Genomic DNA, 15,315 nt, shown 5'->3' on the forward strand with positions numbered 1-15,315 from the left:
GTCCATTGCTATTGCAAAGTTAAGATCTTGCAGCTATATTCATAGAACACAATTTATTCCACGCATACGCCCTGGAATTTGTTTCTTGAAAAAACATTAGTGTTTCGTATCTAATCGAGTACACACATAATCTGCGGTATTGACTAGGAATTTGGCCTAGGATACATATCAGTGATATTTGTACATGTACATATTAATGCAGTTCAGTGGTGCAGTGCAGTCTGTCACACAAACATAGGAAACGGGCTTTATATTCCTTCGGGATCGCAGCGGTACCAAGTGAATTTTCATTTTCTTGTCAGGTTCGCAAGGGATGTTGCTGTAACGTTCGTTTCAAAAAATTCTACACTGCGAATAAGACAGTACTGGATTCTTACTCCCCGTGCAATCGTCTCTTAGAAACGGCAACGTTTTGCATGCAACAACCTCCTTGGTCATTTACGTTGTCCGAAACTACATAGACGTGTCTCTTGTGATCCGCAATGGCGGAGACAAATGGGGCCGCGAATTTGAATACAGAAAATGGAAACTTTATCTGCGGCGTCGTCGAAGGTATGAAACTTGTTTTTAAAAGATTCGAAACCAACGTATGCATGTGGTCATTATTTACGGTGGTCTTACATAGGAATGGGATTCATTGGCATATATTATTCATCACTATGATACATTGTGCAAAAAATATGTTTTGTTATAGGTTTCTATGGACGGCCTTGGACCACTGAACAGAGAAAAGATTTATTTCAAAAGCAAGTATTTTGTACTTACATTGATACTTTTCCATTGTATCATGTTATTATTTTAAATGGTCTTCAGATTAAAAAAATGGGGAATGGACTCATACCTATATGCTCCAAAAGATGATTACAAGCACCGAGCGTACTGGAGGGATTTGTATACTGTAGAAGAAGCAGAACATTTGACAGGTCTGATAACAGCTGCTAAAGATTGTGGTATTACTTTTTATTACGCTCTATCACCAGGATTAGATATCACTTATTCAAGTACAAAAGAAGTTACTATATTAAAAAGGAAATTAGAGCAAGTCAGCCAGTTTGGTTGTACTGCATTTGCATTGTTATTTGATGACATAGAACCAGAAATGAGTGAAGCAGACAAAGAAGTATTTCAATCCTTTGCTCATGCACAAGTATGTATTATATTGTATGGTCTGTTAAATATCATAAATCTTGATAATTATAATTATAATATCTTTTTTTTAAAGGTCTCTGTTACAAACGATATATTTCAACATCTAGGTCAACCAAAATTTCTTTTATGTCCAACACAATACTGTGCAACTCGTGCAATGCCAAATGTAACATCTTCAGAGTATCTTAATACACTCGGTAATAAATTAGCTCAGGAAATTGACATAATGTGGACTGGTCCTAAAGTAATATCAAGACTTCTAACTGTCGAGTCTATAGAGGAAATAACAGAGGTTTTAAGAAGACCACCAGTCATATGGGATAATCTGCATGCTAATGACTACGATCAAAAAAGAGTATTCCTAGGTCCATATTCTGGTAGATCTCCTGATCTGATTCCTAGATTGAGGGGTGTTTTAACGAATCCTAATTGCGAGTATGGAGCAAACTTCATAGCAATTCATACTTTGGCTCAGTGGAGTAGATGTAATATAGATGGAAAGAGAGACTTGAGTATGTATTTAACTGTATGTAATTTTATACGTTATTTTTGGCGCTATGCATTAATTATTTTATATTTCATAGATGATTCTGTATCAGCTGACATAAGATTAGAAACTGAAACGGAGGATGGTTTGCTTGGTGAAGATGTTCTCCCTTCAACGATGTCACCCAATATATATCATCCCCGACATGCTTTGAAAATGGCCATAAATGAATGGTTACTAGAATTTAACAAAAAACGAGCAGCGTGGGGTGTTATAGCCAAACCACAGCCGTGCGTAGCTCCAACGATACCAATACCAATAATTCCTTCTGTAAATACATGTATGAGTCTTACATCCACTACAACTACTACCGTTCCTGCGACAACTGCAGCAGTGACCAATTCCAGTCATCTTCAAGCATTGGCTGAAGTTTGCTCGACAGTAACAACAACCGAAAATTTTGTACCACCCACTGGTCCAGTGATGAACTCTTTAGTATCAGAGACAACTGTTATCAGTGAACCTATAATTTCATCAATTTCCACTAGTACAGGAACCGTGTCAACTACGAATATTCTATCGGTTGTAGAACCTATGGATTGTAATACAACGCCTAATAATTCTCCAGCACATGCAGCTAAGATTCAGGCAGAAGACGATGTTATGATAGAGAATGCATCTGTAAGACTTACATCGTTTAATGTTATACTTATAATTGCTTTATAATGACTATAACGATTTAGTCGTTAATGCATCATATTTACGTTATTCATTCTATAGATTTGCAGCGAAGCATCTGGTAGCATGCAAGTTGAAGTAGACAGCACATCTCCAATAGTAAATGGTACACAAATGATTGTGGAAAATGATAGTGAAAATCACGATACCACTGATAATACGGATCAAGAATCACAAGATTCTATTGATGCTGATAAAAGATTGACATCAGAAGATCTTTCGTTACTATGTGATCTATTTTATTTGCCATTTGAACATGGTGGCCAAGGTATTCAATTGTTACAAGAATTTAATTGGCTAAAAAGTAATGCTCATGTCGTTATGAAAAAGTTAAAAGAAGATGAGAGTGTGTCTCAGTCAGATGTAAGTGACATTTCTATTTAACAAATATTTTCTAAATTTTTGTACCTGTATTCAATGAAATCAAATTTCAGGTTGAAGAATGGCACGCAAGAGCGGCAAAAATGAACGACATGTGCAATGCCGTGAACAGACTATTTCAACGGCTTACATACTGTAATAATCGTGAACTGCTATACGATTTGTATTCGTATGTTTGGGATATGAGAGGAGTTGTGTCCCTTTTAAACAGTTACGTAAAATGGTTGGGTAAGTTGCATTATTATTTATACATAATATTATTATAAAAAACTAAATATATGTACGAAAGTGAATTCAAAAGAATATTCTAAATCAAGTAAAAATTAGTACTGAGAATGGTCCACGTCACGTTTGAAATAGCATTTTCAGTACAAATTAAATATTTTGTAAGTCCTCGTCATTAATTCAAAATATATGAAGATAGTAGCGATAAAAGTATACATATAAAGAAAGTTTGTCCAAAATGCTAATACGCTGGTACAATAATGTGAAAGTAATCGTTCACAACATTTTGTTATAGTTATAAAATATGTAACATGCTACCAATTATTATTTTTCATATAATATTTGCATTGTCTTAAGTAGTAGAGAGTTGTATTTGTTGTGCTACAGATGAGTGCTGTTATGAATTTTTCTCAAAAGTATTATAATTTATTACCTATACTTATATTTCAGAACAAAAGTGTCTCGAGTATTGGTAAGTGTACTGTTCTACTTCTTTTTTTTATCTATCTCACTTAATTTGTCCTTTTACAAGGAGGACATTATATATCAGCCCAATAAGAAAAAATCATCACAGAACTTGTAATAATTACAGTTTAGAAACATGTTAATTACATTTCTTGTAAAAGAAATATTTATTTAATATGGTATCATAATTTACAGTTGACCACCGCTGTTCATCCTTGTAAGATGACATCATTATACAATCGTAAAACACGTAAAAATGTAAACTACTAACTCCGAAAGTTATTGATGTCTTGTTAACTTTATTTTAAGTCAATCTTTTTTAACTTTGCGTTCGCTTTACAAACGTGATAATTGGATAGTAAAAATAAGTTCTTTTTATTGCATATAAAATGCGTGTTTTACCAACATTACTCTCCAAATACTCGTTTTAGTTCAGGGTATAGAAATGAATAATGTTTTTTAACAAAAAGAATTCTGAAATTACTTTAAAATATGTAAAGATTTTTATCATTCAATATTGTAGATTATTTTCAAGCAATGGAGAAGTAAACAAGCATCACTAATAGTTGGAACCAAAACTTTTCATAGATCGCTTATCTATGAAACTGCATTTGTACATTTGTTTCTGCGCTTTAGAACCAAATGTACCCCGTGGCGCGCGAAAACAGACAAGCACGGTTGCCGTAAGTCAAAATTGGAATTAGTTGAAAGCGTAAACTGAATTTGTCCTAATTACTCAATATATTCGTATCTCTCGCATGCACAGACTGTGCACACAATTTCTAAATAGAAAACTAAAGCAGAAACTTAATGATTCATTCTACACTTGAAACTAACTTGATAGTCTTCTTTTAAGTTTTATTATACAGAAATATTTTCGTAAATGATTTTTTTCTTTCTCGACTGACGGCTTCCTATTCATAATTCTGTTGATATGAAATCAAATCACAGCAGTTCTTTTCATCAGTATTATCAGAAATTTGCATACATGAATATTATTAAGAATTGTATAGCATTTGTTTCCTAAAAACTAAGAGAATTGATGCGATTTGATGGCACAGTACTTGGCGAAACAATTTTCCATAGCAAACACTTTCTGGGAAACTATTTAACAGCATCAATGTGAACCTGAACAAATACTGTGTTTTATGTAACCTCATGCCAGCTATTAACATATTGGCTGACTTTCATTCACAGATAATGTTTGGCAGAAATTTATTCGTTACATTAATATTACATAGTTCTATTGCAAATATTTTTGGGCAGTTAAGTATGTATGAGGAGAAGTAATAACAATCTGTAGCGAATTATTTTTGCCAACAATATAAGTGTATCAAGAACAGTACAGCTTCACTGACTAACGTGCATTTCTGTGTTTTCTGTCTTGTTGATAGCGTTTGGCAGATTCCCGTCAACGATGACATCATTTACCCAGGGGAGCTACACATGTATGCGATTCATCAGTCTGAGTAATCCAACAAAAAGCGCGCGTCTAACAAAGCTTCAACTTTACGAAAATGATTGCATATTTTTAGTTTGTGTTTGAAGCTTTGTAAAGATCATTGCAATTAATATGAACAAGAGATTTGCGCGTAGAAGCAGCGTTCTGATGTCTAGAAGGATCTATGTGTACTCAACACAAACACCTTTTGTACCTAGGTGTAATAAAATGGACACACTTTTTTATTCTGCAAAAATAATTAAAATTTCGAGTATACCTTGTGTATTTTGAGTAAATTTTGAGTATACTCTTTATTTCTTATTTGAGTTTATACAATTTATATCGCAATATTTATTTGAAGTTGTATTACAAGCTTCTACAAATGTAACAAGTGATATTTTTTATTGTTTGTAACCAAATTAAAATGTGGTACAAATTTTTGCACATAAAGTGGGTCTATTGGTAACTTCTCTTAAATTGGCAAAGTTAAAACAGAGCTTTGCAAACTGTACGAGCTTTCCTTAACTATTGTACTAGTCACATACAGCCTGCAAAAGTTGTATCTATATATTTTTTTAATTATAACTTAGAATTTTCAGAAGTTTATTTCGTTTTACTTATAATGGTGGATAATGTTTTTCAGAATTGACCGTTTTATTGGTTTTGTGAGAACTTCTTCTGTAGGTTGAGAATGACTAGGAAACATCTTCCTTTTGCCAATTTGCCTGTACTAATTTCTTTTAGTTCCAGAATCTATATTCTTTTCAGGAGTAATAGGACTTTTATTTCAGGCGCATTTTGGCAAACTGGATTACCATTCCATTAATCCTGTTTCTCTCTCCCCTATCCTAAAAATGATTACTGCGCGAACTTTGGTGCAACATTCTTTAAAAACAATTACTTTGTATTATCATATTGATATTAATTAGCTAAAATTTGATATTAGTACATGATTATCTAACATTAAAATCTCATCTGAATGAGATAGTTGTAAAATTTAATGTTTGCAATATTTATTTTCATTCTTAACTCAGTATTCGGATTTCTAATTGTTTCAAATATATACAATACGCGCGCGTGCAATCACACACACGAACACACATCCACACGATAAATATGATTTTACTCGTGGAAATGTTGCACCGTAGTTATTCGATCCGATGTATTTCTTTATCTCGTGATATTATCATTCCTATTGTATAAACGTTTTGAAGGATTTGATATGCTTAATGAGATAAAGAAAATGCGGCGCCATCGATCGAAAGTATACTTATGCATGTATAAATTTAATTGAAGTTAGTGCTCAGGGCAGTGGAAGCCGTATCATATGTTTAATAAACTGCATAATCGCGCGTACATATACCATACAATATTATCATTTATTAAGTACAAATACTGTCTTTGGGATAGGGTTCTCGAATGGCTGGAAAGAAACATTTATGAGTGGAGACCAAGAGCCATGGGTTTTCCGTGGAGGTCTCACAGCTGATTTGCAGGTATGTTGATGTATTTTCTTATGCAATACACGTTTTATAACAAATCCCAATCAATAATATTAACTTTCACACTTTATAGAGACTAATTCCAGTGGATAGTGGAAATGATCTATTCGTTTACAAAGCACCAGAAGTGCCTAGCAGTAAGATTTATACAATTAGGCCTTACTTATCCAGCGACGAAGAAGGAGTTTATGCTGTATGCAATAAACTTTATGGGTCTACAATATCATCTGCAGTGGCAGATAGGTACTTGGAAATTTGAGTTTAAATAACTTTCGTCGCAAATTATCATTAAGTAATAACTATTCACCATTACCTACTTTCACTACAGATTGGTTGGTGGTTTTCTAACTTTAAGTCCGGAACTTTGTATGGTTGTTGAAGACGAGAGTGGTATAGTAGGTTACGCATTGGCTGCTTTGAATGTGAAGACCTACAACCAAAAGTTAGCGGTTTCTTGGATACCAGAATTACGTTTAAAATACCCATTGGATGATAGTATAAACAATATGTCTCAAAATGTTCAGGTATAATATTTGTATAACGATATAGAAATTAATCTTTCTAATTTATTAATACCTGTAATTTGTTTTTAGGATGCCATACGATACTTTCATTCATTTGTCCCAGACGTGTCTGAACAATTGTGCAGGCAACATCCGTCAAATCTTTTGTGTGCAGTTTTGCCTTGTTTGACAGATCAGTCTGTTCCCAAAAGACTAATTACGTGTATTCTCGCTGCTCTGAGAGCAAATGGTAAATACTCTGATGACGGATTATTGTTTATGCAACGAATGCTTATAGTTGATCTAACTCAAATATTAACTGCAGGTTCTTTTGGAGTACACACCACTATGTCCAGTACTGAGAAAGAGTCGCAAGAGTTCTATAGTAAATTAGGTTTTGTTGACCTGAACCAAACACACGAAGAACATTCTGGAATCAAAACTATGTGCAGAAGTTTCTAACAGAGAGTGAGCACACCGATAATATTTGTAAATAAGGTCTACTTGCTCGAACCATCTTCAAAGAAAACTTCTAATGTTTAAAAGTATCCGAGATCGCGTGGAAATACGATCGGTAATCTTTAGAAGAATCCGTGGACATTTCCATCTTACAAGTTTCTATCTTACAAGGGCAGAATATTATTCATCGAAAGAAATGGATATCTTTTTGTAAGAAAAAAATCCTGAGAGAGGTTTTACATTACACGCCCACTGATAAATCATATTTGCTTACTGAGAACTGTCCCAGAACATCTGCCTTCTTAAATTAGAGAATCACCTAAATGTGTTTAACAATATATTCGTACATACAATGTATATAAAGAGTTTATGTCACTAAGGAAAGAAAGGAATAGAGATCGCAGATAAAAGTGTAAAATGTGCAATAGTAAAAATTATTGGAACAAGGCGGTAAAGCAAAAAAAGCGAATATGTTAATTTTATAAAAATTTGCATTTGTGTGTTAGATTGCTATGAAACTTTAATGTATCTTATATGCTTGTATATTAATAGTAAGGGTTCTTTTAAAAAGAATGTATATAATGTGTTGAATCGTGTACGGCGAAAGAATGCCAGTATGTCTGTGTGTTTGTGTATTCAAGTGATAAATTATAATCATCGAAGCTTTTTAACTCATTGAAGGATATTTTCTTATCAAAATCAATCACGCGCGCGGATAATTGTGGACAGAATGAATGACAGTTTGGTTTTACGAAATATATACTTATTTGTTACAAGAATGCGAGGCACAAAATCTAATTTTAACATCCGATTTAAGTTTCTTGAAGAAAGCTACCTAATTCCATAGGTATTTTACTGTCTCATAGTGCAGCATTTTACTGCGATACATGCGTAGTTGGTTCTTAATATGCCCGCTACGAAGTCTTTTTACTATTAACATTATCATTTGAATAGTATCTTTTTATCGAAAACATCGGTATCACTAGCTACTTCTAATTGGCTCTACGTTTGCAATATATGCATACATATACATGCGTGTATGTATTTCCACAGAATGTGATACGTAGGATTCCGTAGAAAAATAGTAATTATTTCATTACCATCCACATGTAACAATACAGTTAACTATTTATAATCTGAATGAGCTGGAGTTAGATGTTTTATATAATTGTTTGTTTTTAATATTAAGTTTGTTGTCATCAGTAGTAACCGACTCCTAAACTGCGTGAAAAGAAACAGTTGATATTTTCGAAAGAAAAAAATTTCATAAACTTTAAATTTTCAGAAAATATAAATAACACTTAGATTGTTGCATCGAACCTGATTAGAAATTCAAATATTAGTTCTCTGTTCTGTCTTGAATGCGTCAATGTATCGAATGTACAGAACCAGAGGATAGAAAGTAATCAGAGATTAAAGAAAGTACGCGATACGTGAAAAGGGAAGAAATGAAATAAAATAAAAAATGGAGATCCTAGGTATCTGCCTTATAACTATTAAACTACATGAATACTATTATAAATATAATCATAATATCGCGGAGTGAAACATGATCATTGATACCAACCATGATTCAACTGTAATAGGATTTTTGAAGTAGTGCCATGTACAAAGGGAGTTTGATCATCATGAATATAATTACGTCGGTCGAATCTGTTTTAACTTTACTCACTGTTTTGTAGAAATTATATACATTTTCATGATGATCAGATGAAGAGAAATGTTACTTTGACGAGAAGACTGGAAAACAATTATCTTACTTACATTTGTCATCATATATACACAACTTCTAAATACTTTTTACCACCATATTTCACCTACATTAAGTATGTTCATGTATTTTTACAGAAACAATTTAATATAAATTTATTTTGTGTTGTTATTCACTAGTGTAGTATAAACAAAATTTGTCATATATTAGTTTTCTATTTCAACATTACTTAAATGTCAGGTCTTATAATAATATTTCCAGTTGTCTCGTCATATACTCATAAGTAATAATATGTTTAATTAACACTATGGAACAATATGTGATTACTACTGATTTATTTAAATAAAAATGTCGAGACTGATACTCTTGGTGTAGTCAAAATTAAAAACGGACAAGATTGCAGTAGGATAATGATTTTAATATGAATATTTTTAAATGTTTTAGATACTTAAACACGTTATTGCAATATCGCGTTATACTTTTGCAAGTTTTTAATTTCATTTTGATATTCTAATATCTGAAATTTCAAGGAAACATATCAAATAAGAAGAATTTGTAAAATATACCTTTTCTTTATGACAGTCATGTCGAATAAATACCTTTCCTATGTCTTTTTTCAGTAGACTTTGTGTAGTTCTTGGAGTTATCGTATCCACAATTTTTGTGTCCAAGTTATTCAAAGATTTCAGCAAATTATTGATTGTCACATTAATATCTCTGTAACAGAAATATATTAAAAATGAGTTAATTTTTGATTAAATGTTTTATTGTTTTATGCTAATAGCACATTTTTTTACTTACTTTGGTGGATTGAATTTCTTCTGTTTTCCCATATCTTTTGATCGTGTACTATTCTAAAATTGAAATCCATGAATATTAATTTTGAGAAATTTGTAAACAGAAGTTTAATATTGATCTTACCGATAGGGGGGCATGTTTAAATATGGTATTATAATCTTCTAAATCAAATCCAAAAGGAATATCATCTGCAAAATGAAAATTTTATACATTTTATTATCTAACAATAACATAAGTCAAATTACAGTGCAGTACCTTCATTTCTTCTCATTGCCTTTACCATAGCTATATTAAAACTTTTTCTATCTCGTCTCCACTTTTTCAAGACATTTTCATCCCTAAACAATAATTGAGTTATGTTAATAAATGTTACGTCTGCGAAATATTAATAGTATTGAAATCCGTACTTTAATTTCTGAAGTATTGTAGCTTGTTTTGCCAATAAATCTCTTGCTTTGGAGTACCACAACCTGCGACGTTCCTCTAAAGTATTTACGCATTTATTTCCACACCTAAATTAATTATAAAAATTGCAAAACTATCTGAATAGTACAAAAAATATATAGTTAAAGAAACTTTTATTTTTCTTAAATTGCCTATTTCTAGATACATAAATATTATCTTATTCATACATAATATCTTAGTTAGTTATTTGTGTAATCCTATATAATTTTTTAAACACAACATCATCCAATGTGGATCATTTACTCTCATTGGATACAACTTAAATCTTTTTCCATCATTTGTAATAATGTTAAAACAATGTTCAACATTTCCAATGCTACCATATTTCCTAAAATTTTTCTCTAACAAATAAGATTTCTCTGACTTAACTATACAAACTTTCTGTGCAGATTTATAATACGTTTTTAACGCCTTAACATTTCGCCTCGCACAAAGGGACCTTGATGATGGACTTATTAATCGTAACATCTTCTTGTTATCAACATCATCAGTATCAGTATCAATACAACTGTCTGATTTACTTCTGTGAATATTCATAGCTTTCAAGCATGTATACATTGATTGTTCGTACATGTTTTTTGACTTTTCATTTGTTTTTGTACCAACTTCTTTTTGCAAGCAGATGTCACAGTAGATAGTTGATTTTTTTTTAACTAAACATTTGTTTAATAAACTAGTAGTAGATTTATCAGTGGAATACCTGTTACTAGGTTTGTAAATCTTGGATTTTTTCTTCATAGATGTATTTTTGTTGTGAACTAGAATCATAGAAGGTACATTCTTTGTTTTGGTCCTTCTTGGAGATTGATAACAGAGAATAGTTGATAACTTTGGCTCAATTTTGTCTAAAACATGAAATAAAAGTTAATACTTTGGTCAATTTTCATTATAATTTTTTTTAAGTAGTACTTAATCGATTCACTTGCATTCCTTAAATTCTATTTGACGATCTGGATGAATTTTATTCCATTCTAATCTTAAAAATGTCAAAATCGATGTAATTCCGGAGGCTACAATATCCTTTGATGGCATAACGAGTGGGTTCTGTGCCACCTGAAGCGTCTTTAATTTTGGCAAAGTACCTAAAATGTACATGTAGTAAAACCGCATTATTGTAATCATACATACAATACCGAAAGGTATATAAAATACTTTATATAAAATAATACAAATTTTCGAAACAAAAAAGAACAGGAGATAAATATTTATGTACTTCTCCACCTCGTTTATATCGTAATATAATTATATAAAACAACGTAATCCTAAAAATATTTTCGCCTTGAAATGACCTTGACCCTAACATTTTAGTTCATCTCTTCAAGAAAGAGTTTTTAATATTTAACTATTCCTTTTAATTATCATACAATTACTATTATTCTTATTCTTATTTTATATTTATTATTTTTAATATACGTATAAGGCTTACATAATTCTATTGGTAACTCCTGTATATTATTAGCCTGAAGAAGAAGGGTTTCCATACACTGATGTGATTCAATACTATTTGGTAATGAAGAAATTTGATTATTCCTAACATCTAACCATTTAAGATGTCTTAAAAATTTGAAAATTTCATCAGGGAGTTCGATTATATCATTGTTACTCAGATATAGCATCTAAAACCAGACAAATACATTTATCATCTATAGGTGACTATTTAAAAATTATCTTAGGATCTCAAAATAATTTCAAAGTATTATTCAAAGAAAGTATACCTTTAATTGTGAAAATTCATTTAATAGTTGTTTTGGGAATCGTTTTAAATCGGTACTGGAGAAATCTGCAAATGTATTGTTGCAGATAGGTTCTTTTTTTATTGTTCTTGGTATAGGAGAATCGGGTTTTGAAGATCTTTGCGATCTTTTTAAAGTAAAGCCAGGTGCATCAGAGATATCTGGAAATATGTCCTCGGCAAACGATAGATTCGAGTTACTTCCGTTTGTATCTTTATGACCATCCTCTTTTGTAACAAAGATAGGAATAGTCGTCGAAAATTCAGCACAATCTGTTCCAGATTCGATATTTTCATTAATGTTATTACCATCATTTTCTTCCGAATCGATTTCATAAATAATAGAACTCTCATCAGAACCGTATATTTTTTCTATATCATTGAAAGCTCTTGATGACCTTCGGCATTTCTCGCTCTCAATAACCAATTTCCGAATACCGTCAGTATTTCTCTACGATAATAAATTATTTTTACTGCAGTAACTATCGTTGTTCTTGACTCATTGTTTGGAATGCAATTTTAAAAAAATAATTATCGGTTTTTAATAAATCACAGTACCTGACACTCATCTTGAGATATATTCTCTTCGTTAGTGGTGACAGATGTTTGTTCAGTAGCCTGTTTCGCTTCTTCGCTTTTGACGTTTTCAATAGATTTGTGAATAGATAAAAACTTTCTAGCAGTTACTTTAGAATTAAGACCGTAATACAGTACTAATAAATTCTTTGCTTGATCAGACATGATAAAGATAAATCACAAAATATTTTTTTGGCTTCTAGATATTCAGAAACAACAGTTTTGACAGTCGTGAGCTAGAGTTATATCGATAACAATTCTTGTTTATTTATTACCTAGGTTACATGGTACGTATAGCAGATACCACATTGTTACTATGCCCTATAAATGAAGTTTAAGATGGCTACAATTTAATTCAAATATGCCGCGTGCAATGGTTCAAAATCCGGTTCATTTCAAATTTGAATTTGTAACGTACGCTTAGTTATGTCAAAGTTATGTTTAATAAGTAGAGTTGGAGTCCCTTGGTTCCCACTGGTCCTCGTTTACACCTAAATGGGGCTCTTGCATTCAGAGATTACTATATTTTCATACATATATACATTTTGAACATACATACTGCATATGCAGATCACCGATATATAACATTTGTTTGTACACGTGCATTGATATACATATGTACATTCATGTCGGTACGTACTGTAGATACGAATATGGAGTGCGATTGAAAAATAATGTACAAAATCAGGAAAATTATTCCGTCTTGTTAATAGGAGCCGCAAAATTAACACGTTGTTATAAACAAATAAATCGTTCAACTAACATTTTAAATACATTTGAAATAAAATCATGGATGATTCAGGAACAAATACAATAAATACAAACAACCTTTGCAAATTGTAAGCATCACAACAATAACCTCAAATTTGCTTCGTAAATAATTTGTAATTATCTGTATGCACAGAATTTTGTACTAAAACTAGCAAATCAATATTATACAATGAAATTTATTTGATATTTAATTGTAGTTTGCGACATTAAGATATCGGTTAGTTTCTTCCACAAAATTAGAAGTATAAGATTATTTGTATAATTGTGTGTATAATATTTTTTGTAATTGCAGTTGCAACTCAAAATCCACAGTATATACTTGTCCGAAATGTGGTATAGGCTATTGTAATGTTGATTGTTACAAGTCCGAAGCTCATTTAGAATGTTCAGAGAGTTTCTATAGAAAATGTATAGAAGATGAATTAAAATCTCAAGAAAGAGATCCAGAAACCAGGAAAAAGATGGTTGAAATTCTTAAGAGGGTACATGAAACAGATTTCAATGATTTTGTTTTAGAAAATGATACTGCAAGCGATAGTGAAGAAGGAGATGAAGAATTAGGACTCTTGGATTCAGATGATGAAGACAATGTAAACAGAATTTATGGCACTGAAAGTATTTTTGCTCAGTGTTGATTAACTTCTCTGATTTCTTATTCATCTTAGGTTCCAGATTTAGAGAAACGATTACACAATGTGAACTTGGATAATCCGGATGAAGTATGGTCAGCATTAACAAATTCTGAGAAACAAGAATTTGAAGCTTTAGTAAAAAATGGAGAAATAGAGAAATTATTACCACATTGGGTTCCGTGGTGGACTTATCATACTCAGCAGAAGCTTGTGCAAGACATGGATGAAAGAGTCACTGAACAAGAATTGGAATATCCTTCTCTAATTGATGTACCTATATTCAATGAATTACAGGTAGCAGATTGATTGAAACTATAAAATTTTCCAATTGTAAGAAATTATATAGCATTACATACAATTTTACTATTTTCAGAAAGCTTCTCCAAATGTTTATTTTAATTTAATAAATGTGATTTACGCTTATGCGTACATGGCAAATTATTACAATGGTGATTACTCAAATTGTACAGTGGAAGCTACAGTTACCTTTCTTGGCCTTTGCGATAACATGAAACAGAATAAAATATATGACAGTACAAAGTCAGCAATAGCTGGTGTTGTCCACAATATTGTCAATGTAGGTATCATTCAGGTATCTTTTTATATAACGATTTTATGCAAGTGTATTATAGTCGTTGTGAAACATTGAAAATTACTGTTCTATATAGTGTAATTGGGTGTCTCGAAATGAAGAAAATTTAATAGGATTTAAGGAAGCAGCGAATTCAATAATACAAGGCCCAGAAGAGAAAAATAAATATTTTTACGTTGCGATTGCACTTTCTGAATTGCATAGGCTAATATCAGCAGCCAAGGAAGAAGTATCTAAGCAGAAAAATGAAGTTGAAAATAAAGAATTCTCGAAAATATTTTCTCAGAGATGTGATACGAATAACATAAATCTATCTAAAAAAGCTCTTCTATTGTGTTGTAAAAAGTTGGAATACTATTTATCGTGGATTAAAAGCTGTCGTGTAAACATGAATACGTAAATAGGTGTAAATAAAATTTTTAAATGTTGGAATCTAAATATTAATCATATTCGTCGTAATTAAATTATTTCCCGTTACTTTATTTTTATGATAAAATTGCAAATCCTAACCAAAACATTTCAAAAATTTTCATTATCTATGTCACTAAATTTTGTAACGAAGATTTTTCTTAAGTAATTTACATTATAATAACAATAACAATATAAACGTTATTACATATTAATGTTGAAGAAAACCTTGGTTATTGTCCCTACTGTTTGTAGCCGATGGTTTTTAATTCAAATTTTG

General features: G+C 31.4%; 3 protein-coding genes across 7 annotated transcripts; 2 read left to right on the top strand and 1 right to left on the bottom strand.

The window, feature by feature from the left end:
* The first annotated feature begins 18 nt into the window (after window positions 1-18).
* Window positions 19-9,428, top strand: Oga (O-GlcNAcase). Of its 2 annotated transcripts, XM_078180278.1 has the most exons (14): window positions 19-186; window positions 303-552; window positions 695-746; window positions 814-1,147; window positions 1,223-1,661; window positions 1,734-2,317; window positions 2,417-2,737; window positions 2,809-2,983; window positions 4,840-4,893; window positions 6,297-6,382; window positions 6,462-6,631; window positions 6,717-6,912; window positions 6,982-7,141; window positions 7,217-9,428. In XM_078180278.1, exons 2-14 carry the CDS (start codon window positions 483-485, stop codon window positions 7,351-7,353), a joined length of 2,778 nt encoding a protein of 925 aa, XP_078036404.1. In that variant the 5' UTR covers window positions 19-186; window positions 303-482; the 3' UTR covers window positions 7,354-9,428. The 2 variants fall into 2 exon arrangements, with proteins under 2 accessions (XP_078036404.1, XP_078036405.1); XM_078180279.1 differs by lacking the exon at window positions 4,840-4,893 and having other exon boundaries at window positions 19-552.
* LOC144469719 (uncharacterized) lies at window positions 8,958-13,110 on the bottom strand. Of its 3 annotated transcripts, none has more exons than XM_078180283.1 (11): window positions 12,615-13,110; window positions 12,040-12,507; window positions 11,751-11,940; window positions 11,251-11,406; window positions 11,025-11,169; window positions 10,267-10,371; window positions 10,115-10,197; window positions 9,983-10,047; window positions 9,863-9,915; window positions 9,661-9,778; window positions 8,958-9,578 (listed from the first exon to the last, which is right to left on the bottom strand). In XM_078180283.1, the coding sequence occupies exons 1-11, from the start codon at window positions 12,795-12,797 to the stop codon at window positions 9,519-9,521; spliced, it is 1,626 nt and encodes a 541-aa protein (XP_078036409.1). In that variant the 5' UTR covers window positions 12,798-13,110; the 3' UTR covers window positions 8,958-9,518. The 3 variants fall into 3 exon arrangements, with proteins under 3 accessions (XP_078036409.1, XP_078036408.1, XP_078036407.1); XM_078180282.1 differs by having other exon boundaries at window positions 8,958-9,778; window positions 12,615-12,953; window positions 13,051-13,107; XM_078180281.1 differs by having other exon boundaries at window positions 8,958-9,778.
* Window positions 13,111-13,130: 20 nt separating this feature from the next.
* On the top strand, window positions 13,131-15,087 carry LOC144469720 (zinc finger HIT domain-containing protein 2). 2 transcript variants are annotated; one of them, XM_078180285.1, is made up of 6 exons: window positions 13,131-13,264; window positions 13,346-13,471; window positions 13,696-13,993; window positions 14,069-14,329; window positions 14,409-14,612; window positions 14,704-15,087. In XM_078180285.1, the coding sequence occupies exons 2-6, from the start codon at window positions 13,422-13,424 to the stop codon at window positions 15,025-15,027; spliced, it is 1,137 nt and encodes a 378-aa protein (XP_078036411.1). In that variant the 5' UTR covers window positions 13,131-13,264; window positions 13,346-13,421; the 3' UTR covers window positions 15,028-15,087. The 2 variants fall into 2 exon arrangements, with proteins under 2 accessions (XP_078036411.1, XP_078036410.1); XM_078180284.1 differs by lacking the exon at window positions 13,131-13,264 and having other exon boundaries at window positions 13,276-13,471.
* The last annotated feature ends 228 nt before the right edge of the window (window positions 15,088-15,315 follow it).

This window comes from Augochlora pura, chromosome 5 (assembly GCF_028453695.1).
Source record: "Augochlora pura isolate Apur16 chromosome 5, APUR_v2.2.1, whole genome shotgun sequence".
NCBI lineage: Eukaryota > Metazoa > Arthropoda > Insecta > Hymenoptera > Halictidae > Augochlora > Augochlora pura.